The 25,472-nt window shown below is 32.7% G+C and overlaps 2 protein-coding genes across 2 annotated transcripts; both read right to left on the bottom strand.

Annotated features, from left to right (window-relative positions):
- Positions 1 to 679: 679 nt before the first annotated feature.
- On the bottom strand, positions 680 to 11,674 carry HELRODRAFT_188882 (hypothetical protein; the record flags this gene model as incomplete). The annotated part of the gene is made up of 22 exons (XM_009024435.1): positions 680 to 776; positions 1,221 to 1,367; positions 1,753 to 1,920; positions 2,270 to 2,440; positions 2,589 to 2,715; positions 2,850 to 2,979; positions 3,160 to 3,209; positions 3,570 to 3,666; positions 4,182 to 4,258; positions 4,640 to 4,735; positions 5,227 to 5,325; positions 5,779 to 5,842; positions 6,141 to 6,267; positions 6,569 to 6,653; positions 6,960 to 7,069; positions 7,552 to 7,738; positions 7,896 to 7,965; positions 8,355 to 8,481; positions 9,196 to 9,280; positions 9,874 to 9,978; positions 10,973 to 11,031; positions 11,583 to 11,674. 22 exons carry the CDS (start codon positions 11,672 to 11,674, stop codon positions 680 to 682), a joined length of 2,370 nt encoding a protein of 789 aa, XP_009022683.1.
- Positions 11,675 to 15,031: 3,357 nt separating this feature from the next.
- On the bottom strand, positions 15,032 to 25,472 carry HELRODRAFT_106950 (hypothetical protein). Its single transcript, XM_009024434.1, has 25 exons — positions 25,342 to 25,472; positions 24,722 to 24,874; positions 24,383 to 24,512; positions 24,028 to 24,215; positions 23,589 to 23,768; positions 23,060 to 23,193; positions 22,426 to 22,526; positions 21,963 to 22,159; positions 21,652 to 21,783; positions 21,176 to 21,325; positions 20,836 to 21,017; positions 20,547 to 20,637; positions 20,064 to 20,354; positions 19,292 to 19,543; positions 19,014 to 19,138; positions 18,272 to 18,512; positions 17,937 to 18,064; positions 17,574 to 17,829; positions 17,298 to 17,420; positions 16,794 to 16,973; positions 16,502 to 16,621; positions 16,162 to 16,323; positions 15,890 to 16,021; positions 15,577 to 15,658; positions 15,032 to 15,481 (listed from the first exon to the last, which is right to left on the bottom strand). The coding sequence occupies exons 2-25, from the start codon at positions 24,864 to 24,866 to the stop codon at positions 15,280 to 15,282; spliced, it is 3,924 nt and encodes a 1,307-aa protein (XP_009022682.1). The 5' UTR covers positions 24,867 to 24,874; positions 25,342 to 25,472; the 3' UTR covers positions 15,032 to 15,279.

The following is a 25,472-nucleotide window of genomic DNA, read 5'->3' as shown; positions in this document are numbered from 1 at the left end:
ATTTCACGTATGTCTTCAATTTGATTTTGAACTGTTTATTTACCGCTTGCATTAATTTTAATTTAATGATTTTTGGTTTTTAAAATAAAATTTATTGTTACAAATAAAACAATTAAATTCATTGTACAAATTTATTCATGAATATATACACAGGATTTCAACAACACATTAGAGCAAGAACGTTTAAGACTCAAAAATGACACAAAATGAAAATGCAACATAATGAAAATGCAACACCCATATGTTATTTATGGAAAAGACATTGGAATGTTTTTTTCAATAAAACAAATATAGTAACAGCAAGCGACAACCCATATTGTAAAATACAACATTATAAATCAAATAGAATGATGATAAACTCTTTAATGTATTTTAATATTTTTATCTAATTTGTGAACTACTTTTTCAAGAGATTCGCTAAGTGGTGTTATAGAATTGTTTTTACTAATTTACAAATATGAATTGTTTGTATGTTTTGATTAATTTTAGTTAAATTTGGCTGTTTATCTTACAAACTGATTTTTGCCAAAGTTGCAAATTAAAGACATTTTAAAATATAGCTGATATTCACGTGATATACATGTATAAATAAAAATGTTGGCTTTAAACTATTAGTAAAATGCAAGGGTAGGAACATGAAATAGAGACAAAAGTCCTTTGTGAGCAGCCACAGCAGTCATCAAGGGATGGTGTTGATTTCAGATTGATCTGATTTGTATTCATAGTATTCTGTTTTTGATCCCACTATCATGATGTGGTCTTCTTTGTAAGACAATCTGAAATAACATACAAAACATTTGCTAAAGTAAAAAGTGCTTGTACCATTAAACTCCTGTATGTAGAAAAATTTAGATAAAAGTTAATTAGTGTGTGATTATCACAATTTAATTAAATTGGACACACGGTTGTGAAACTATGAACCACGCATCACAGGTATAAAAGTAACGTAATTGAGGCTTGCACACTTTCCTAACTGGATAAATCAGGATAAAATATGATGATGTATGATGAGATGGGATAAAATAATAATCAACCAGTTAAAGTAAAGATGCACTTTAGTAAAACAATTGTAATGATCTCTAAAAACGAACGACAATCCCAATTAATCTTTCCTTTAAACACATTATCAGGAGAACACTTATTATAATGAATGATGCAGCCAATTTATGATAAGGTGTATGTATGCATATGAATTACCCATTCCCCACCAATTAACCGACCTGAGCAATCCTCGCCTGAAATTTGGATTAGGCACACCTGGCAAGGGTTTGAATTTGAAGCAACTGGCAATTTTGAAAGCACCGCTGAAATCATCAGCCGTCTTTTGGTCGTAATAAATGATGTAGTAGGCATTGAGATTGTCATACCTAGTTGTAAAAAGGCATAATAATTATAAACCTCATTTATTTTCCTTAAAGTTCAAACGGTATTTTTACTATTGTTCATAATGTAGCTCTGTCATAACATATAGATGTTATTCTATATCTGTACTTATAATTAAACTTTCGTGTCACAAAGGTTGTACAGTACACTATCCACACCACACGACGCACGTAAACATTATGTCTGCAAACGCAAGCACCGCATCATACGCGTACGATAGTCTTCGAGTTTCGGACAGGCAGCATTCGAACCATGCCATCGCTTAACGATAGCGCGAGAACGAATGAGCTAAACTTGGTAACCATAGGCACTTGATAAATTGAAAGAGTGAGAACAAATATGCATGAAAAGCAAATAAAAAGTGCTGACTCAATCTTTCTTTCAGGCAACAATTTCGGGTCGACAGTGTTGTTCAGAACACAGGTGTCAACAAACTTTTGATCGAGTGGTTTGGACTTTTTGATTAATTCTCGTAGGTATGTTTCATACCGGTGGATGATCATCATGCCGGGTTGGTCCAACTCCGCATTGGAGTCACTGGAAAAAATATTTATAAATAAACAAAAGTTACTTTTTTAACAGTAATAGAATGTTATTCTAATATTACTTAGATACTATATACATAGCCCTGACAAACAAATCAATAAATGAACGATTCATATAAAAAAATCAAATTGGATGAGCTGGTGTAACCAAAAACTAACTGAACTAAATCATTGCTAGTAAATGTCTAATTATAAATCATAGCCTTGCACTGTATTAAAAAACTTTAGTAAGATAATGAGTGCAGACAAGAGGAAACTAAAAAATATTTTGCCCGTTTTCATTTGTGTTAAATCAGCATTGATTATCCTAAACTAGATTTATAATAGGAGGTCCATCTTACTCGTTTGTATTTGGCTCCGCTGCAAACAAAGCAATTGATAAATCATTAGTTTCAGTTTTTTCTCCAGTTGATTTTGGCTTTTCAATGTAAGGAAGTCTAAAAACTCTCGGTGCATCAGGGTAGATCATTTCGTTGTCTTGTATGTCAACTGCTTTCCAACCAAACCACGTCCTAAATAATAATTATACCAACCAATCAAACGATACATCGCAAAAAACCATTGATTCATTAAAAAGCGCATTGATTTACTTTTTACATTTTTATCGTAAAAATTGGTAAAACGTTAACGTTTTGTGCATTTATTTTTGAAAATTAAAACCTGTTGAGGCAGCATGTAGAGAGGTGATCGTTCAGATGATCCATGTAGAAGCTTTTCTTCATGAGGAATCCCAGACCAGGAAGATGATTGCTTCGATACCACAGAGATGTTATTCCATGTCCTTCCCCTAACCAATCACATTGAATTATATATAAAATAATGTTTTAAGTTTACTACATACAATATTTTGACTGAAAAATAAGTAAAAAATAATTATATTTTCAACTCGGTAGGAGATAATAGCAAAAATATGAAACTGACTATAAGGCGTCCAAGCGGAAATGCCAAATAGTGTACTGTCGACGAGAAAGTTGGTTGTCATGCATCTACCAATGAAGGAAAGGAAGTCCAACGAAGGAATGACTTCATCTTCCAGGAAGATCATGTTTTTCTTTGAAACAAAATTATAAAATTATTTCACTAAGAAATGTTTACGTCTGAATACCAGATACATTATTTCGGTTGCACACTGGTCAGTGTTTATGGACTCAGTAGCAGAATGTTAAATTTATGAAAACTAATGATGAAAACAAGAAATTTTATCATTAATTACATAATGAATGCCAATTACCTCGTACGGATGTATCTTCCAGGCTCTGCTGATTGCCTGTATTAAAAAATCTGAAAAATCCATTGTAATAAAAATAGAGTTAAATATTATTTATTATGGAATTTTTTTTATTGTTTGCAATTAATTCTATTACATTAACGGGAATTTTCAACATCGAATTGTCACCAGATTCACATTAGATAACATCAGTTTAAATGCTTGCTTGCAGCTTTGTTAAAACGTTAATCAAATGTTCTAAAAAAAATCAAAATGACATCATCATCGCGTCATTATGCTAGAGCTGCACAATCAAGAGGAATACGAGAAAAGTTTATCAACAACAGTAGCAGCAACAGTAGTAGCAACAGTAGCAACAACAGTGGCAGCATCAACCAACTAGTAACATCATCACCATTCTGATCATGACTAACTCTTGTAGCTATCGTCAAGAGGCACCATGGAATGTGACCGAGCGCCATACACCTCAGATAGGTCAGCGTATAAGCCATTAGATCGACTGTATATCACCTTACAACGGTGAGACGATGATGGTGGTGATAACGATGATGATGGTAATCATGGTCTTCATCCATATAAACATCGTCATAATGATGATGTTGATAATCATAGTGATAACGGTAAGAATTATGATGATTAAGTTCGATTGTATTTTATCTTAAGAGTATTATAAAGGTCATAACAGAGGTGCTGTGGTGGTGATAAGCGAAGTAACCTAAGTGATGGTGGAGGCAGATGAGATAATCATGATGAAGATAAATATAAGGATGGACAGTGATGACGGCAATAATGATGATGACGTTAATGATAAAATAATGGGGATGATGATGATAAGAGAGATGATACAAAAATGTTCGATGCAATTATGAAGACGGCATACTAATACCACTTCGTAAAAACATGAATTTTACATATGGAATTCTACAAACAAACACACACACACAGTCACAAACACACATCACACACAAACACATTATCACTAACACCACCATCATAACACCATCATCATCAGCATCATAACTCACTGTTATCTTTTTTGGATCGATTCCAGGATTGGCGAGGAGTGCCTCTATCTGGAGTTGGAAGGACTTGTAATTGTTCCCTTCAATGTCATGTTACCGTTATTATTGTATGATAACTCATCATGAATGTATTATATGTGTAAAGATGGAACGAATATGTACGTGTGGCCTATGTACAAAAAGCAAATGTCTTTGTACAGGAATATGAGGAGATTAATAGAGGGTGCACTGAGCAAAATTTTGGATCCATAAAAACTGGAGTTAAGAAAATGATGCAGAGATAGAAAAACGAAACTAATAAATTATATTTATCAGAGTGAAACATGGTTTGGCAAAAGTACAGATGAATAATAAGTGAAGGTGAAGATGAAATTAGCGTAGAAATGATCAATAAAATACCTAAAGAGACACATTTGACACACACACACGCATGCACACACACAAACACACACGATACTAACCAGGTATAATGATGATAGGTAACTTGAAAACATCATTGTTGACCATTTCACTCTGTAGCAAATGTGCCGGCTCGATTAACCTCTTCAGGTTTTCATCTTTATAACGATGGAGTTACACGTACGTACGTATGTATGCTTATAATTCGTACAATTATAACAATATAATGTATGCAATAACAACAACAATATGTAACAGTCTTAGTTAAATGTAACGTAAATGTTGAGGATTTTATTTAATCACGTTCAATTATGGATGTGTGAATACAAATTTTAATAATAAACGAGGAGAATGGATGGATGGGAATCTGAAAAACTGACAGCGAACTAAGCAGGATGGTATGGAAAGATGCCACAAACAAACAAACAAACACAACGTCGTCCAAGAGTTACAAAGCATGCAGCATGCAACGTACAACTAACAGCCTGCAACAAACATAACAACAGATACAACATCCAGAAAACAACATGAAATAAACAACAACGAACAACTAACGACATAGAATACACAGTAAAGAACAAACAGCCGGAAACAAGAAACAGCAAAATATAAAACAACAGACAACAGCTGCAACAAAGAGCAGACGCACGTGAACAGAAGTCATCGTCAACAATGGTGGAATATTTCGAGCAGAACTTCTTCTTCAACTCAATTACATCTTTCGGCTGCAAAGTGAGGTTTCCTTGAACTGCGAAGCAAATGACGATGATGATGACGATGACGACAATGATGATGACGATGATGATAGTTATAAAATGATAATGGTGATTATCATGATGATGACAAGTGAGACGATAACAATCCTCGTGATGGCGATGATTAAGGAGATGATGACGATCACAGTTATACTGATGATGAATTATTACAAAGCGACGCTTGCAATTCGAATGCGCAATTGCAAGGAAGGAAGGACAGGCAAATTAATGATGAATGAGTAAATGAATGAATGAATGAATGATCAAACAAAACAGATGAACAAACGAATGAATGAATGAATGATCTAACAAAACGGATGAACAAACGAACGAATGAATGAATGATCAAATAAAACGGATGAACAAACGAATGAATGATCAAACAAAACGGATGAACAAACGAATGAATGAGTATTAAATGAACGAATGAAAAATGGTTGTATGACTTTTCATGGGAATGCACATTCTCAGGTCAATGGGCTTTGGCCAAGACCCCTCTGCTCTGTTTAACTGAATGAAGAATGAATGAAATGAATGAATGAGAGTAAATAAACAAATGATTGACCTTACAAATGAGTAAAAGAACTAATAATTGATGAAATGAATAAATGGATGATTGAAAAATAAAAAACAGAATGTCATTAAGTGTTCGTCGACAAAAATGTACATAAAACAAACATGAAATCAGCAAATGAACAAACCCGCAATCCCCAGCACCACCACCACCAGCAACATCATCATCATCATCACCACTATCACCACCACTACCAGCAACATCAACACAAGCAGCATCGTCATCAAGAGACACCTGCTCAAATGGGGATTTCCCGACAATACCCTTCTGCCCAACAAAGACCCAGACGTCTCTGAATGAGAGCTTGCTGATCATACGACTGCCTAGCTCCTCGAACTGACGTTGGATGTTCACGTTTAAACTGGTAGAAGAAGTGGTAAAGAGTGATGGTGGCTGCTGCTTGCAACATTATCATTGACGGTTGTATAGCGTTAGTACCATTAGTTAGTACTACCATCTTTACAAATGGTAGTAGTTTCAATGAAAAAATGTCGAAGAATTTTGAGAAGATATGCTTCTGCCTACATCAGTTAAATCATCTGTTATATAATCTGCATCATGAAAATATAATGTGATAATATGATGGCAACGATAGCAATGATGACGATGATGATGATGACGATGACGACGATGGTGATAATGATAACAGTAAACAGACGAACTTTGAAGAGGCTTCATCGTTTGAGACAACCACAATGATGTCTCTCTCCTCCAACATTTCCAGGAACAATTCCGCGTTTGTGCTATCTACGTGTCGCAGTCATTTCATCATCATTTTCATCATCGTCATTTTCATCATCATTTTCATCCTCATTATCGTCATCGTTATCGTCGTCACCAGTACCATTATCGTCATTACAACAATAGTTAATGTTATCATCATCATCAATATCATTATCCTCGTCATCATCATCATCATCATCATCATCATCATCATTACAAATATCACACTCATCATAATCATTACAAATATCAAACTCACCATAATCATCGTCATCATTACAAATATCACACTCATCATAATCATTCATTCATCATTAATAAATCAGTCACCAGCGGAGAATGTATCAAAGTTTCCGATCTTGATGACGTCTTGAGTCTTCGGGCTGACCACTGCGATGTTCAGACCTCTGCCAGCGTGATTCAAATTCTTCGCAAATACACTTACAAAATGATGACGAAGATGACAACGATGATGATGATGATGTTGGTAACGATGTCACGACGTCGATGATGATATAATGTTGAAGGATAATAAAGTGTGGACGGTGCAGATGAAGTATGAAGATGATGGTGGCGGTAAGAAAAACGAACAGCGAAAAAAAACAAACTGAAGACGCGAAAATAATAATTGCAAATTTACAACAAGAGATGATTTTTAAGAAAACACACGTCATAATTCTCACAGCTTGTGCATTGGACAGTAATGATTTCAAATACACAAGTTGGAAAACTAGAACATTGCTACCGTTATAATTTTCAAATTTGAGGCAATATTACCATCACTGCCACAGTCATACATACGATCAACGTCCTCTCATCACTTCATCATCATTGTCTTCATTCCCACCATCATTGTCTTCACCACCATCATCACCGCCTTCATCATCATCATCAACTCCACTCCAGACCCCTCCCAACTAACTATCTGCCATTGATGCATAGCTTGCAGACATCAACATTTTCCTTGCCGGTGTACATGTGGAGGGAGATGCTGCCCGGCTCACAGGGTTTGGGCACTCCGCAATTTATGAGACCCTCCCCTTCTGAGACTTTCTGGGGAGACGCTTGCTCTGTCTGCTGCTCGTTCGGAAGCTGGTTCAACTTACCAACTGGAAAGGTATGATAAGTGTCACTGAGTTAAGAATGCTGATGAATTATGGAGAATATCTCTAAAAGAACAAGATGAATAAAAGAATACGAGTTAGCACGTTTCAAACAAATAATGATGACCGATGTAACACGTTGAAACATGAGAACAAGAAGAACCTGGCAGTCTCACGCATCCTTTCACTTCAGCCACTTTCGCAAACTCCGCATCCTTCTCCCTGGCTGTCAGCTGCATCGAGGTTTCATGTACACAAATTTCGTTACAACTATTATTTAATCTGTTCATTTACTACATTACAATGCTTGTGTAATTGATTGAATGGCATTTGTTGAATGAGATCTCAATTCAAGAAAAACAAGAAAACTCGAGTGCAAATATGCATGCATATAGTTGTGTCAACTCTTTTGTATTACACAAAGGTATCAATGGCAGGCAGGGCTGACGTTATTACGCGTGGATCAACACATCACGCACGTGGCGTATAATGGCCTGAGACCTTTTTGCATTTGAAACCGGCTACTGCAACACAAATCCGAACGTTTTTAACAATTATGTCATCTCGTGTACGTGTGTGCGTACGTAAATTATAATTTAAACAACAGCAGTACATAATGCACCTTTTCAATACTGCTGCCCTTCGCCAAACCTCTTTGTCCTAGCGCGACGAAGTTGTCCCTGAACTTTAGATTCTGAATCAACGCACTCCCGTAACTGGCCAGCAATATTCTTGATTCATTCGATAAACTGCTCAAACGAACAATGGCAATGGTAATATGCGTGTTGTTTTAATTATATCTTGAATTCTATTTCTGTATAAACAAATGAAATTGTTAAAAATAATGAAAATTCAATTGACCAATCAACTAAAAAGCCGTTTAAAACGAAACAACAAAAATGAGTAATAATGTCATAATAAAACAACAAAAATGAGTAATAATAGTCATAATATAACAATAAAAATATATAACTGGCAACCACATTAAGCACAAACAACATTAAGACAAACATATAAAGATATCATTTAAAAATTCCTTGTTAAATATTGGTTAAGTGTTGCTTAAGAGAGAATCCATGGTCAAATCCAATCCACGATACCTCCAAACCCCTAGGTTAGCCAAGATTTTATAACATCACAATTCTCACATAAACGTATTTCATTTATCATAATAATATCACCATTAAAACACGCAGTCCTATCTATTATTTCTAACAAAAACTGAATAAACGAATAAACTTAACGTAGCAAAAAGTACAATTTATCATCTATATAATATTAAATTATCAATTTTATGTAGCAGTTGTTATAGTTATAAAAACTACAATTACAGAGTAACACTCTTTTAATTTAATGGAAACACTCTTTTATTGTCACATAATGATGATAATGAAAATGTTATTTAATAATAATATTAATGTAATATAATATAATATTAATATAATATAACATGATGTTTATACTTGAGACCGGCGTCGTCAAACGTGGCAACTAAAACAAGTTGAGTGTTTTGGATCCCCATCTTCAAGTAGTGCTTCAAGAAAACATCTATTACAAAAATGCATCAATTCATTTATTCTTCCATTCATTCATTCATTCATTCATTCCTTCTCACTGCTCTTACAAATCATATGAGTAAATTTATAAACGGTCATTGAAATTAATGAATAATAGGTATGCAACACTCATTAATTTTAAAAATCATATCGATCCTAACAATCTGCATCAGGTCACTGAATAGAAGAAAAATATCATTGTAGAGATATTTTTTTTTACTAAACACCACCATTAAAATCGATGCACTGCAAAAAAGCCACAACGTGATATCGTCGAATCAATTATACATTCAGTGGTGTTTTTTCCTTCAAAACAATAGCCAGATGTTACTGAATAAGTTGTATGTAGTAAAAAATGATGAATTTGTTTGAAGAAAAACAGCATTTGTTGCCTCGCGAGGAGGAAATGTAAAAGTACACGTTGTGTGTATTGTATTTGTATTGAATATTGATCAGTACTATGAATTATGTACTACTGTACACTTGATGAATTTTTTTGAGTAGCCTACTATGTAGTATTATATACTAATTTACTAACGTACAGGTATTGAATACGAAGTACTGTAAAAGTTTATTAAGAACTACCTGATTCATAAGTATCAAAGTATCGTATGTCTTCAACTTCGAGCGTTTTGTCTGAGTCAATGAAAAAGTTAAACGTGAATAAATTATTACTCATCTGTATTTTTTCTAATTATTTATTTGTAAATTCAATTAATCATTCAATGGCTAACTTTAATTTTACATTCAACTCAATCGTTCGCTACCTTGTTTATCGTACCAAAAAACATTTCTACACTCGAATTCACTCGCATAATGACTGAGTGATCTAATATTTATTTATTGCGTTAACACTCCAACAATTTTAATATTATCAATTCTATAAAATTGCATCTGAACGTATTAGAGAATTCATTCACTACATAATTATCTTCCTCCAGCGTATATCAACACTACTAATAGGTTACTACTCCTGCTGCTACTACTACCACCATTACTAGTACTACTACAGCTACAGCAGCTACTAATACTACAACTGCTGCTGCTGATGCTACTACTACTACTGTTACTACTGCTGCTACTACAAGTAATCACGCAATAATAGCATTTAGTAATATCTCCAACAAACGAAACTAGAGCAGGAAACCAGATTAAAGAGGATAAAAATGCGCCAAAACTGATAAGCAGATGCTTGAACATTTTTAGATTACAATAACCAATGCAATAGTAATGACAAAAAATATATTTTAGTAGTAGTAGTAGTAGTAGTAGTAGTAGCAGTAGTAGTAGTAGTAGTGGTGGTGGTGGTGGTGGTAGTAGTAGAAGTAGTTAGTAGTGATAGTCGTAGTTGTTAGTAGTAGTAGTAGTAGCAGAAGTAGTAGTGGTAGTAATAGAAGTTAGTAGTGGTAGTTGTAGTAGTAGCAGCAGTAGTAGTAGTAAGGAATAGTGCTATTAGTTACAACGGTAGTGGAATTGAGAGTAAGCAGCAGTAGAATTAGCAATAGCAGTAGTTGTAATATTATCACCATCATTATTATTATTATTATTACTACTACTAATACTACTTAAATTATCAATGACATTATTATCATCATTATCAAACATAACGATAACATAAAATTAATTTCAGCAGACGACGATGATGATGACGATGACGACAATGATGATGAGATGACCAACCAACCATTTATGACCACCATGTTGATTCCTCTCTTGGCATTATCCTGCTCAGCATTTATCAAACTGTCCGGTTAAATGTTTATTTAATAACTTCAATCGAAAAAACCCATGAATAAATTATTAAATATTAATATTAAATAATGAACCAATAAAAAATTAATTAATAAGAATCAACATACAATGAATCAAAAATCTTGACAAAAGTGTGAAAACTAAGGCCAGGATAAAAAAATCTAAAGATGATAATATTAATTATGACGATAAATGTGTTGGTAAAAATATATCACGAAAGAAAGTCTATATCACCCAATAACAATTGTGATGATTATGATGATGATGATGCAACAGATGATAACAACGATGATGACGAATGATAAAGATTAGATTATAATTTTAACAGGTAATAGGATATGAAAGGTATTAGTACTAGCAGCAAGAAAATCTATAGACAATAAAAACTGCAATGTAAATGCAACAGATTATAATTATGATAAAGACCATAGATGCGGTTGAAAACGAAAGGCGATGAAGATGACGATGATGTTAAAATAGTAATTATAACGATCAAAATGATGATGACGACGATGATGATAGACTAGAAATACTAGACTGACTATTCTCCATTGAAGCAGATGTTTGGCTTGCTATCCTTACCTTCACCAGATCTTATATGGTAGGAGATGGAGTCATCTGTATTGATGTCCATATTGCATTGTTATGTTAACATAACATAACATAACATAACATAACATAACATCTACAACAAATAGCAGTAACAATGCTTTATCGATTCTTAATAGCAGACTTTAAATTATTATTATTTTTATTATTATTATTAATATTATTATTATAGACACTCCTTAGCAGTTCTCGAAGGATAATTACTATACTTAATATAGTATATATATAATAATTATAATATAGCGAGACAAAAACATATCTTTATAAATAATAATAATAACAATAACAACAACAATAATAATAATAATAATATAGAGAAAATAACATAATAAGAAGAAGAATAATGAAGTAATAATAACGATAAATCAAGTGTGGCAAAAATGAATCAATGAATTTATTTCAAATGTTTTCATCAATGAAAACAGACAGCACACGTGTTGTGTTGTCGAGTTAGGTGGTTACAAACTGAGACAAATGATTGATCATTAATTGATTAATTAATTAATCAATTTATTAATTAATTAATATTCCTTCTTTTTAATTTTGCACTACCTTTGCACTTGTCCGCATAAGGATCGCAGTTTTTTCTCTCTTTAGTTTTCTTCTCATCAGTCTTCAGCATTTTCAAAACTTTTATTGAAAATTTAAATTTGAATGAATAATTTGAATATCAAAAATTGAATGAATATATATATATATATATATATATATATATATATATATGAAAAATGTAAAACATGAATATCTTAGTGTAAAACATTGTTAAATAAAAATAAAAAATAAAACACACACACACACACACACACACACACACATATATATATATATATATATACTTTTCATGTATCATTCAAATGAAAACTTTATTTTCAATAATTAAATACATTAGCGCAAGCCAACTATTCATAATAAAAAATATATTAAAACCTCCTCAGACAAAACGTAAAACAAAGTTAAAAAAATTTCAATGTTTTTAAACCTACCTGAGTGTTTTGGTTCACTTTTGTTCAGTTCTGAAAGTAAAAATATAATTAACAATTTTTTTAGTTAATTTTTTTTTTTTACGATTTTTAAGGGGCTTGATAAATTTGTTGTATTCCTGAGTTATATTGTATTGTGATTCATTGTTGTGGATTCAATTTGCTGAATTTTGTGATAAAAACTTATAATATAAGTTAATATAGATAGATTATAATTTAATATGCTAGGAATATGAATGATATGGTGTTTAATGCTTCTATGTAAAATATATTATACTGTATTATTAAATGAATGATAAAATATTGATTGAGATGAATTTGAAATTAAAATGTTTAATAATTAACATAAAAACAAAAGAAACCAATAAAATTAAAACATACTGCTTCCTAATTTGTTTATTATTATCAATGCAAGAATGAGAATCACCACCCATACCAGAAACTTTCTAAAACCTGAAAATGTTCATCCAGAATGAATTAAAAAATCAAAATAATCTGCTAGCACCGTAATTCATTCTTATTTCAAGTTATGAAACAATTAAATAATAAAGAAGTTATACTAGAGAACAAATAGTAAAGTAAAGTAAAATTTTCCAAAAGAAATTAATTTAGAAATCTAAATAAAACACTAACTTCCAAAATAGTAAATAGTTTTTCTTTTTATCTTTTGCATTTTTTCTATGTGTGTTGTGTGAATTAAATTAAATTTGATTAACTGAAATTAACTCATGGATCAATTGACAATGTTAACTGGATTGTTACAAAATGCAATTAATTATTTATGTTATTATGGATTATGATTATGTATAATATATGAATTATTTAAACTTTAATTGATTTAATAATTAAATCTAATTTAATTATATTACTTTTTTTAATGTTTATTTTATGCTAACAAACAAGAAGCAAATGAAAATTTACCAAATTCAAATAAGAAAAAATTCAGCTTTTTTAATACAAAAAGATGAATCAACAATACAATGTGGAGTGAATGATTGAATGAGAAAAAAAGTACCGGCTTTCAATTCTTTTATTTTATTTAATTAATTTATTAATAATTACTTAAAATTAAATTATTAACTTCTTTTTAACAAAAAAATCATCACGATAATAAATAAAGTACAATAAACATAATTCAAGTATCATAATCAAAACTGATCGTTAGTTTTATAAGCAATTATTTTTAAATTTAATTGATTAAATTCATTGATTTTAAAAATCATTTGTTTACTATGTTTTAACATGACCCAATCAAAACTACAACGGATTAATCCACTTTTAAACATTTCAGTATACACCAACAAAGTAAAGGTAGAGCAGGTAAAAAGGCAGAAAAAGTTATTCTATATATATATATATATATATATATATATATATATATATATATATATACATACATACATTATTCTGTATAAATTATTCCAAATATATAGATTATCAAATATTAACGCCTATTTAATAAATATATATGAATGTGTGTGAGTGTGAGGTATATATATATATATATATATTTATATAAATGAATAAATGAATATACATATATATTATATATTGGTAATAGACCATAATTTTTACAATATTCTATAAATTCTACCGAATGTTAACGCCAAACATTCGGTAGAATTTATAGAATATTGTAAAAATATATTATATACTATATATGAATTCATGAACTGAAATTCATGAATTCATATGTATATTTATATTCCTTACCGAGCTGAAATTCGTCGTACGAAAAATTGAGTATCTCAATCATGTATATATAATATATCCATGATCTCAATAGCAAATTGGGCAACGTATGCAATGTTGTGATACTTTTAAACATTTTCATATTACATAGCTTCGGCCTCTTTAATGTATATGCATATATTTTAACATCATTAAAATAGTTGTTTTTACCAATTATATTATTCTATGACAGCCACCCAAGAAATTCCATGCTATTTCAAAAAAATTTCAAAACCATTTAATGACACGTGTTGTAAGAACGTAATGAGGGTACATGTTGCTATGCTGCTTGTGATGATTCTATTTTGCAAGAATCTTCCATTTGTTATGAACTTTCGTTGATAACATACTTCAAGATGTTTTACATGCTTCAGTTTCACGATTACAAGTTAAAATGCCTTCAACCTAATGCCAACAAGTTGTAAGCATGAACTTTGGTTCAAGTTCATTACTCCTACATTTTTAATTTTCTTTAAGTAAATATTCTGATATCTTTTTGATCAAAATTTTGTAAAAGCAAGAGGGCAGCTAAGTTTTTACTAAAAGCTTAACTTCTCTGAAAACTGCTACAATAATATTTTGAGTTGCTCTATTCTGTAGAAAAAAGTATCTACAAGTCATCGGAATATACAGTCAATAATTGCTAATTTTTCGCATACATATAAAACACACCAGGACTAAAACAAGCATTTCTATTACACCAGTAGGCATATATAATAAAATATGTGCAAGCAGCCGGTCAGCGTGTTCGACATCGAATTCAGTTATGGCAACCGTCCTATATTCACCCATATTATTAAATCATTTAAAAATATAACAAACAAACAAACATCCTGTGGCAAACTATAGAAATTCAGTTATTCATAAATTTAAAATAAAAACATGAGAAAAAACATTAAAAATATGTCATATTTTAAGTTTAAACAATGGTGTCGCTGTCAATGTTAGCGGGCTTAACTTTGTAGCCGCCCGCAAAGTCGCTGTATTGCGGCTGGCTGCTGTATTGTGGCTGGCTGCTGTAAGATGGACCTGGTTCGTACTGCATCGGTCTCGACTGGTAGAAGGAATCATCTTTCAGTGGCACTTTTTGTTCGCTGTCCAAAAACCCGTCCGGATTGTCACTGATTGTATGAAAAGAACAAATTTAATTGAACCACGCAAACTAGAGCAGAATTTAAATACTCGAATTAAATTAATAGTAAAACTTGGAACCAACTTGTTATCCGTGTTGAACAATCCCATTTGTCTGGCGGCTTCTTCAGCTTGCAAGCGTCTCATCTCTTCTTCAATTTCACTTTCTAGCAATCATATTATATTACTATGTAATTCTCACAAATTTAAAACATCGCCTCGTCAGCTTTTAAACAACTGAACGTCGCTTTTGAACTTCGTTATAATTATAAGATTGATTGTATTTTATCGTATTAATATTGTATTAATTGTTGTATTTATTGTATTAGTTCAGAAATTGTGAAAAAGTTATTCCAACCGTTTTTATACTTTTTAATATTATTATAAGTAAATGAAACCTTTTTCTTCCCACTTTCTGTCAGTATATTTCTTAAGGAAGAACATACAGATGACAAGAACAATAATGAGGAACAACGAAATCCAGATCCCATAGAACCATCCAGACACTTTCAAGTCAAATAAGCCGGGCGCTAATATCATATTTGAAAATAATAATTTTATTATACTAACTTCGGATAATAGTTATGAAAAGATGTAAAAAGAGATAATGAAGTTTTATTATTATATCCAAAAAGTGCGCAACATCAAAAGCGTCCAACAAACTACCAACCAACACCAGGCGTGAGAAACTCCTGCCAAACCGATGGTGCTTCAAACCCATCTCCATTTTTAGCAACTACCCTGACCTGGTACGTAGTACCCGGGTCCAAACTAACAAGAGCCATGTGGTTCACCATGTACTCATCTGGCGATCTGAGCCAATCATAATGATCTGATAATGGCGATCAATAACGGTGGTGATGGCGTCAAAAAATTGTAACCGGTGGAAAAAATGAAATAAGTAAAATAAATAATTTGATTTAAAATGTTATAAATGATAAAAATTACTAATAACTTTTAAATAACATGCACCAAAAGCTTTAGATATATTTATAAAAAGATCAGGCAACCTCTCGGCTTGTACTGGACGTAGAATACACTGCCCGGTATGCCAGTTCGTGAAGGGGTCCAAGATATGTTGGCGAAGGTCTCGTTCATCTCAAAAATCGTAAATGTAGGAGCGTTTGGGTCTTTTAAAAAGAAAGAATTAAACAGTAAAAAATACACCGGCCGTTCAATGAAGCACATTTAAAAACGATTAATATACATTAGAGACTAAAGCACAATGAAAAAAATAAATAATACAGAACAATTATAAAATCACAAAGGCCATGAGCAGTATAAACATCAAGCCGGCCTTACATCCGGACTCCGAAGTAACAGAGTCCACAAAGATGGATTCTCCCTTGCCGGCCAGTGTTGAGGCTGCCACAAAAATCCTGTAGGTCGTGTTCGGATTCAATCCGGTAGCTCTGGCGTCGGTTCTGTCGGGAGCTATGTAGGAGCTGTAGTACTGCAGTCGGCCCATGTTCATTCCGGTAACTAAATGGGGGCGAAGTAAACGAATCAATCCATCAATAAATCAATCAATCTATAAATCAATCAATCAATCAATCAATCATTCATTCATTCATTCATTCATTTATTCATTCATTCAATCAATCATTCAGCCAATCAATCAATCAATTAAAAAAACAAATTAATTTGATTTTTCAGAAAAACAAAAACAGAGATTTCAAATTTGTAAAGGATTGAAAATATGTTGCTATATTTCTTGTTTCACATAAAATGTTTTTCAAGTCTCTAAATTTCAATTTATAAAATCATGCAGTTATAATTAATTAATTTTGAATGAAAAAAACAGACTGGCTTGATAGGTAATGTTGTATCCAATTAGATCGCCATTTGTCTCTCTGGGCGGTGACCAGGAAATGACGAAGTGAGTGGCTCCCTGGACCAATATTGAGAGAGTTTCGGGAGGGCCGGGTACTGCAAGCGGTTGGTATTATCATTATTGCTGTTTTCATCATTACTAAATCTACAACTTCTGATTATTATCATCGTAATTTGATTATTATTATGCATATAATTAATCGTAATAAGGTTATTTAAACACTAAAGTCAAAAAAGTGACGATCTCACATCCCACTGGAGTTGTGAATTGGATCTTGGCGCTGGCGGGGCCGGCAAAATATTTATTCAGAACTCTCACAACAACCACCACATCCGTGTTCGGAGGCAATCGAGTCAGTTGAAAATTTGCGGTCCTGTTGTCGGCCGGAGGTGGCGAGGCCTGCCTCTTCATTATTCTCTTGCGTGGGTAGAAAACTGCCTCTTTCATGATGAAGTCTTGAAAGCGTACGTTGTATGGGTAATCAGTGGCTGCCGCGTACTCCACCTGGTAATAAAATGCACGTGTGGTTATTAAATTGAATGATGTTCAACTTATATATAAAATACGGTGTATACAAAAAGACCACAGATAAAAGAAAACATAAAACTGACCCGATAGCCCCTAAAAAATCCGACAATGCTGCTGGGAGATGTGTCAACATGAGTCCAAGTCAGATTGACGGTCGTTGAGGTGAGAGTTTCATCCAGCACCTTCACATCGGTGGGTGTTACTTTGGGCACTTTTAAATATGTTGTTGCTTGTTAATATTTGTTGGGGTTGTTTGAAGTTTATATCTGCTTGTTGGCGGTTTGTTGTTAGTTGTTAATATTTGGTGATGTGTAGTACATTTATTTGTAAGAGGAACTGTTCAAAAATTAAAACGTTGCTAATAAAATATAAAATTGTTATTTCAGTAAAAGTGATATTAAAAAATGGAAGAACTAACAATTTTCTCCAGAGTAGCCGACATACCAAACCAAATTACCCAGACCATCTCCTTTGGCGTTGTTGGCCTTCACTGACACCATGAATTTTTGATACGGCTCATACCTGTCCTTGACAATGTAGTGCCAGGCATCTTGGGTGCCAACCACCTCGGAGTTCATCTTCGGAACGGGCACATCCGCTAAGTACCAACTTACTATGTACTTGAAATCTGGTCCGTTCTGTTCTATTTTTGGCATCGGCTGTTAGTTAATATTACGCGTTTGTTAATGTGTTTCTGCTCAAGTAACGATGCCCCATTTGATGTAATTGTAAAAAAGAGGGGAGAGCAAAAAATGTATATATTTCATTTTAATTTGATTATTGAAATTTGTTTTAGTTGTGAAACAATCATCCAATTTCTGTAATCTACACAGTACTATTTCATGTTGTTCGACCGCTTTTTTTGACATTTTGACATGTGTTCAAGTCCAAAATAATGCAAAATAAGATAGGTTGGGTGTAGTGTAGAGAGATATCTGAGCATTCGAAAGAGATCACGGCTGGAAAAGATCAGGTGCTTACCAGTGATGTCAGGAAGAACTTGGGATCATTCATTAGAATAAGCAATTCCTTTAGTAGTCCGGAGTAACAAAAAACGAGGTGATTTATTTGGAAGCATCATTGTTTTCAGTAATGTTATTATAATGAACATCACAAATATCAAAGTAATTAAAAAAAGTCTAAATTAAATAAAAACTTACAGTCCAGAAAATGACGAGATTTCCAGGTTCGTCTCCCTCCCCAATGACATTTTCAGGGTTGTGAGATGGGTTGCCGGGCTGTGTCATGCAAATGTTGTACGACTGCAAACTCGGTAAACTGGTACCTAAGTTATCAAAACAAATATCTTTTTTAAAAATTTCAAAATAAAAAATTATTGTCTGTCTATAGGTTTGAGTTTAAATTGAAAACTTTCAGAATATCATACTTTTTATAAAAAAAAGTGAAATCGTCTTAACATAATCCACGAATTTATTACCGATCTTGTTGCGAGCAAGAACTCTGAAGCTGTAGTTGCCCCAAGGCGACATGGTGACGACGATTCGACGTTGATTTTGTGAGAGATTCGTTGCAATGTCGTACCATAAGTCCTTCTGAAAAGATGTGTTGTACTGGACGATGAAGTTGAGGATTGGGGCAAAGTTCTCCTTCCCTGGAGACCACCAAATTTCTGCTTGGTTGTTCTGAGAGAAACATCTTACCTGCACGTCGGTCGGTGGTTCGGGCGGGGCTGAAAATTTATGGATTAAATAAAAAATTATTAAATAAAAAATAAAAAATTAAAGGTCATTTCATTATATATTTTTTTCTTTTTTAATGCGTTTAGCAAAGTAAAATGATCTAAAATGATCATTTTGAAACAAAAATTAAAACAAACATTGCATGACATAAATATTGTAAGGCATTTATTCGGATAAGCAATAAAAAAGCATACAAAATTTAAAGACAGACAAAATATCTGATTTAAGCAGAAATAGCATTTTTTACTGATTTTGAGTTTTGTTGTATTGTTTTGTGGTTTCAGTAATGTCATGAAAAACAATTAAAAGTTTTTTTTCTATTATATCAATGTGTCTGACAATTGCCGATTACGCAGTAACTATCACAGCCACAAAAATTAGTAAATAAATGGAATGCAAACAAATAACAAACCCTCTAATCAACTTCCTAACCAACCATTTACTCATTTATTCATTCACTCGTTCAACCAATCAAGCCAACAAACAATCAATAAAATAAGTAACAATCACCTTGAACGATTAAGTTTGCACTTTCTTCAGCGGAATCAATTCCATTGCTGGCAGAGCAGGTGTACTTCCCAGTGTCAAGATAGATGGTCGAAGAGATGGTCAACGAGTTATCCATCAAGTTCTGGAACATTCTCATCGATTTGACGTAATCGATGAGATTGCCGTCTTTCAACCAATCAATTTTGAGGTTGTCGATTTCTTCAGGGTCTGTGGTGGCGGTGCATGAGAATTTGACTTCTTTCTTGTAGTACATCATCATGCTCAATGGAGGACTCACTATTCTCGTTCGACCTTCCATATTTATTTATCATTTTGGTTGTTATATAGTTTAAACAAACTTTCTGCAAAAAAATTTGTATCAAGATAGAAATTTTTTGTTAAACATATAAAAATGTTTTTCTACAATTGTGAATAACTCAAAAATTCGAAAGTATAGAAGCTGTCCAGTAAATGCAATATAATACAAAAAATGCGATCACTGACGTCTGACAATGAGGAAACCAGTTGCTTCATCAACGCCCAACTTGTTGAAAGCTCTGCACGTGTAAGCACCTGCGTCGACCAATGATAAATCCTGCAACGTCGTTATTTATTATTTTAAAAATTGCTTCTTCACGTTTCTCAATTTATATGATCACACTAAAAATAGCTACGAATAAGCAAACACAATACGCATTTCATTACAAGCGAATTATTACTTTAAGGTTTACGGTTGCTGTTTTTACTTTAAAGTTAAAATTTTAAAGCAGACACAATTGATCCTCGAACCAACCGTTATTTTGAGATGACCATTAGGTTGGACGGAAAACCTACCACCGGTCAACTGTTCCCCTGATTTGGTCCAGACCACTTGTGGCTTCGGAGCCCCTTTCACTGTGCACGTCAAAGTAATTGACTGGCCCTCTGCTGCTTTCCGATCCAGTTCTGGCTTCTCCACTATTATCGGTGGCTCAGCTAAATGATGAACGGTTCCGTGGTTGATAAAAAAATCCTTATTGACATTATTAGCGTCACTAACAACAGATCTACTAATAAAAGTGTGGATATCTTAATATTGTTATCAGGTAATAGCACTGTTAGAACTTGTACTAGAAAAAAATATTGAAACTGACTAAGAACATTGAGATAGGTGTTAATGAAGTTGTAGCCGTGCTTGTTGGAGATATTGCACTGGATGACCAGAGCATCTTTTATGGTGACGTTCACGAAGACGATCTCATTGCGTTTTATTGTGTACTTCTGATTTGGCGGTTTCGTCAGGTCTGCAGACGTTTTAGTTGTTTCAGTTTATTTAATGTTTTAATAACAACGCAATTATGCGAACGTAATCTGATAAGAATAAAATGCTGTTATGTACAGCATGTTATTCTGGACTTCATTAATTAATTAAATGACCCGCTAAACGCAACAAAATTTTGTTTTTATAAGTGCAAAAGCAGCAAAACTACATATAGGCAGCGCATGGATGTGGTTTCATAGTTGGAGGCTACCATCGAAATATGTTATTTTGCTAGAATTTAAAACAGAAAAAAAAATTCAAATTTGAATTTGTTAAAATGTCACAAAAGTCATCAAATATCGTGCGCACTTGTAACTGGTACGCCGTTGAAGTACCATAAGACGTCAGGTTCAGGGATGCCCTCTCCTGAACATCTGAAAACAGCCGAATCACCTTCACTAACGTCTTGGGACACCGGTTTCTCAACCCATTCTGGTGCGGCTACAAATATTTCAATTAAAGGATTGTAAAAATTACAAAAAGACTATCCAATGAATTAATGTACGGCAAAAATTTGATAGCACGCTTATAACAAGTTTTAATTTTTAATTTAAGTAACAAAAACAGCAGATAAATACTCTCAGTTATGTTAGTTATTATCCATAGGAACATAAACTCACATTGTACATTGACCGTGAACGACCTCCTGACAGGGGTGAGGCCACCGTCATTGATACCTTCGCATTCGTATGCACCTTCATCATCGTACTGAATGTTTATAATGTTCAACTCTTGGCCAAAACTTGTCCTCGTTGTGTTCACTGGCATGGGTTTGTCGGCCGGTTTCACTCGATACCAATTGACTCGAGGTGTTGGGCTGAGTTGGATAGTTTAAACAATTGTGTCATTCAATCTTATCTAACCAATAAGATGTGTTACAACCATTCTCATAGTTTTTACAATCAAGAGAAGTTCATGAAGAACATCTGTCGATCGCCAAGCTTTACATTTTTTCAGCAATTTTCGTGTCCTACTTGGTCATCAAAACAAGCAATATCACTCAACCAATAAGCCAATAAGCTAACAATATTATTTATTTGAAACGGTACAAATGATGCTTTTCAAAATGTTTGCCTAACTAACTTTCCATAGAAAATGCACTTCATAGTGAGAGTTTCTCCTCTGAGTGCAAACTGTTGTGTTGGTGACTGCCATGCTATGGAGGGGGCAGTAGTGATTGATTGTCCTGCAGGGAACAAAAAATTGTTTTAATCGACTATTAATTCATCACGAGTTAGTTATTGTATTGGTCATCATATTGGTTAGGTCAGTCACAATATGACATGGCGACCTCGACATTTTAAAATCTTTTTTGACTCTTTTGGGCTCAGCAGTTTATTTGAATGAATGAGTATCTGGGTCCGGAAGATATAAAAAATATAAGTTCGCCATTTTTTCTTTCATCACGATGCTCATACATTTAGACAATAAACGAATAAACAATAAATTCCAACATCAAATTCATCATTATTTAATCAACCACTCGATGATAGTCAACCAGCAAACGTCAATCAATCAATCAATCAACCAACCAATCAATCAATCAATCAATCAATCAACCAAACAATCAATCAATCAATCAATCAATCGATTGATCGAACTGAATGACCGTCCGATCGACCGACCAGCCAAACGATCGATAAATCGACCGATCAGTTAACGAATCAATCAATCAATCAACCAATCAATTACTCAATCAACCAACCAATCAACACTAACCTTCTCTAATTGGTTCAATTTTGTACGGGTAGCCCTTCTGAAAAGTTCTCATGATTTCGTTGTTAGCTACACAGTAATACACAGCACCAGCTTTGTAATCACTTGCCTCTACGTTGGCTATTATTAAATTTCCTGATGGAATGTTAATGATGAGTTTTTTTTGATAAGTTAGAAAATATGTTTATAATAAAAATTTCACGAGGTTTTCAACAACGTAAGTGTTCTAAAATCGGGGATCATTCGTCTAAAAAATGAGATTACCTATTCATCTTACCTGGATTATCATATCTATGAAATCTTATCTCTCTGCAGGCTTCATTGGAGTACAACATGAGAAAAATATATATATTCAATGACATCTTTATATAATGACTTAACTAAATACTTCTTCAATGAAATTATCATACGACAAAATAAAATTCCATCAATCAATTATTTCATTTTTTATCCTTGATTCAGTTGAATTCTTTTCTAAATAAGCTGAAAATATTCAATAAAACTCTTGAAGAAACCCATTGAATGCCAACCAATTGGATCAATAGAAACCCTATTGTTCATCTCCAATGGCGTGAAATCGGAGGTGGAAGCAACAATCCAGTAGACCTCAGGGTTGGGGTAGCTGCGAGGAGGTACGCAAGACAACTTCAAACTCTCGCCTAATTTTGGCGTCAGTGTTTTAATTGGATTGTTCGGAAATGGATCCAACACTGAAATAATTTTCGTTTAAAAAATAATATTTGTTTGCCCTAAATTGGTTTCCATTTGAAATTATATCTATATAGCAGCGTTTGTGTAAAAAATTAAACGATTATAATTTGTTTATATTTCTTTCAAGGTAATTGATTTCTAAAATAAGAAACTTTTTGATTGTATCTATCTGATAAATTCTATCCTTTATGTCGTAATATGGCATATCGGCATTTTTTTGATAAATGAAAAATTGTGAATCAAATGTATTGTATTTACTTGCTTTTCTGACGTTGATTTTGATAGAGACTGCAGTACCTGCCTGGTTCTTGGCCTGGCACTGATAGATGGCCTCGTCAAGAGGTTCGGGCTCGGCAAAGATGAGGGTGCCTACTCCAGGTTGAATGGCTATCCTCCCGTCCATACCACTTGGGTCAAAAACCCTTTCATTCCAAATCCACGAATAACTGATGGATTGTCGTTTTAATGTAATTATTGCTTAAAGATAATCACACAATCACTTGTATTAACTTATTGCAACATTCTTGGTGTACACACATTACAATTAATTTCATGTATTTTCATCTTTTAATTACAATAAGTGTTACTGTTAAGCGATAATAAGAATACAAACGTGGGTGCTGGCTGACCGCTGGCAGCACATGGCAGTTTAAAACTTTCGCCCACCCTGAATGCAATTGTTTTCTCATTAGCTTTTGTTGAAAATTCAGTTGGTTCTAACGTTATAAGCGGTGGAATTATAACTGCAAATTTTTTTATTTAAAAAATTTTATTTTAAACAACAAATTTTAATAATGTTTCAAAGTAATTTTACTGATCAAATGAAAAAAAAAACGTTACAGAAAATACTTCCAAATAAAATTTAAATCAGTATTGAGAAAATTGATTTCAAGATTACATCAAGAACAAAAATCAAATGCAAATGATCTTAAATATTTCCAAAAATTTTGACCTTTTCTGCCACCAGACGTTGGAAAGTCCCAGTCATCTCTGTTGAATGTTGTGTCATTTTGTGATGAGACAGTAGTTATGAATAAAAGAGTTACTGCTAGAACTCCATACATCCCATGCTTTATTGTTTTAGTTGTTGTTGGCATTTAAGAAGCTATTCCAGGTTTGGATTAACATTTAATTCAAAAATTAAATAAATTTAAATTAAACAAGAAAAAATTGATCTTAACCTGAGGGTTTTTATAATTACTACAAAGCTTGCTTAACTTTTAATACTTTATTAATGATTAAACATTAAAAGTAAATTATTACACTAATTGACAAAAGTCTTGCTCAAATAAATATGATATATATATTTTATAAATTATATATAAGTATATATTATAATTATATTATTAATTGCAGCATCTTAAATCTGCGACAAGTAAAAGTAACATTTAACCCAACATAACAAGAATTGATTTCAACATTATTAAAAATGAGATTGCTCCATTTTTCAAGTCAGTAATAGATAAAAAATTAAATAAAATAATAAAAATAAAAAAACAATAATCAAACAAGTATACTATATTATATAATTATAATATATAAGAAAGATCAAGTATATAACTATATACTTACTTTTTTGTGTATTCAGGTAATGTAATGAATAAGCGTGATGTATTTAATAATTTGGTACAAAAAATATCAGTTTTGAAAAGTAAAATAAATTATTTTCATGATCACATCATGAATTTAATGCATTTAATACG

Source organism: Helobdella robusta (assembly GCF_000326865.2).
Source record: "Helobdella robusta unplaced genomic scaffold HELROscaffold_4, whole genome shotgun sequence".
In the NCBI taxonomy this organism is placed as follows: Eukaryota; Metazoa; Annelida; class Clitellata; order Rhynchobdellida; family Glossiphoniidae; genus Helobdella; species Helobdella robusta.
Note: the sequence above shows the minus strand (reverse complement) of the source record. Positions and strands in the feature narration are given on the sequence as shown.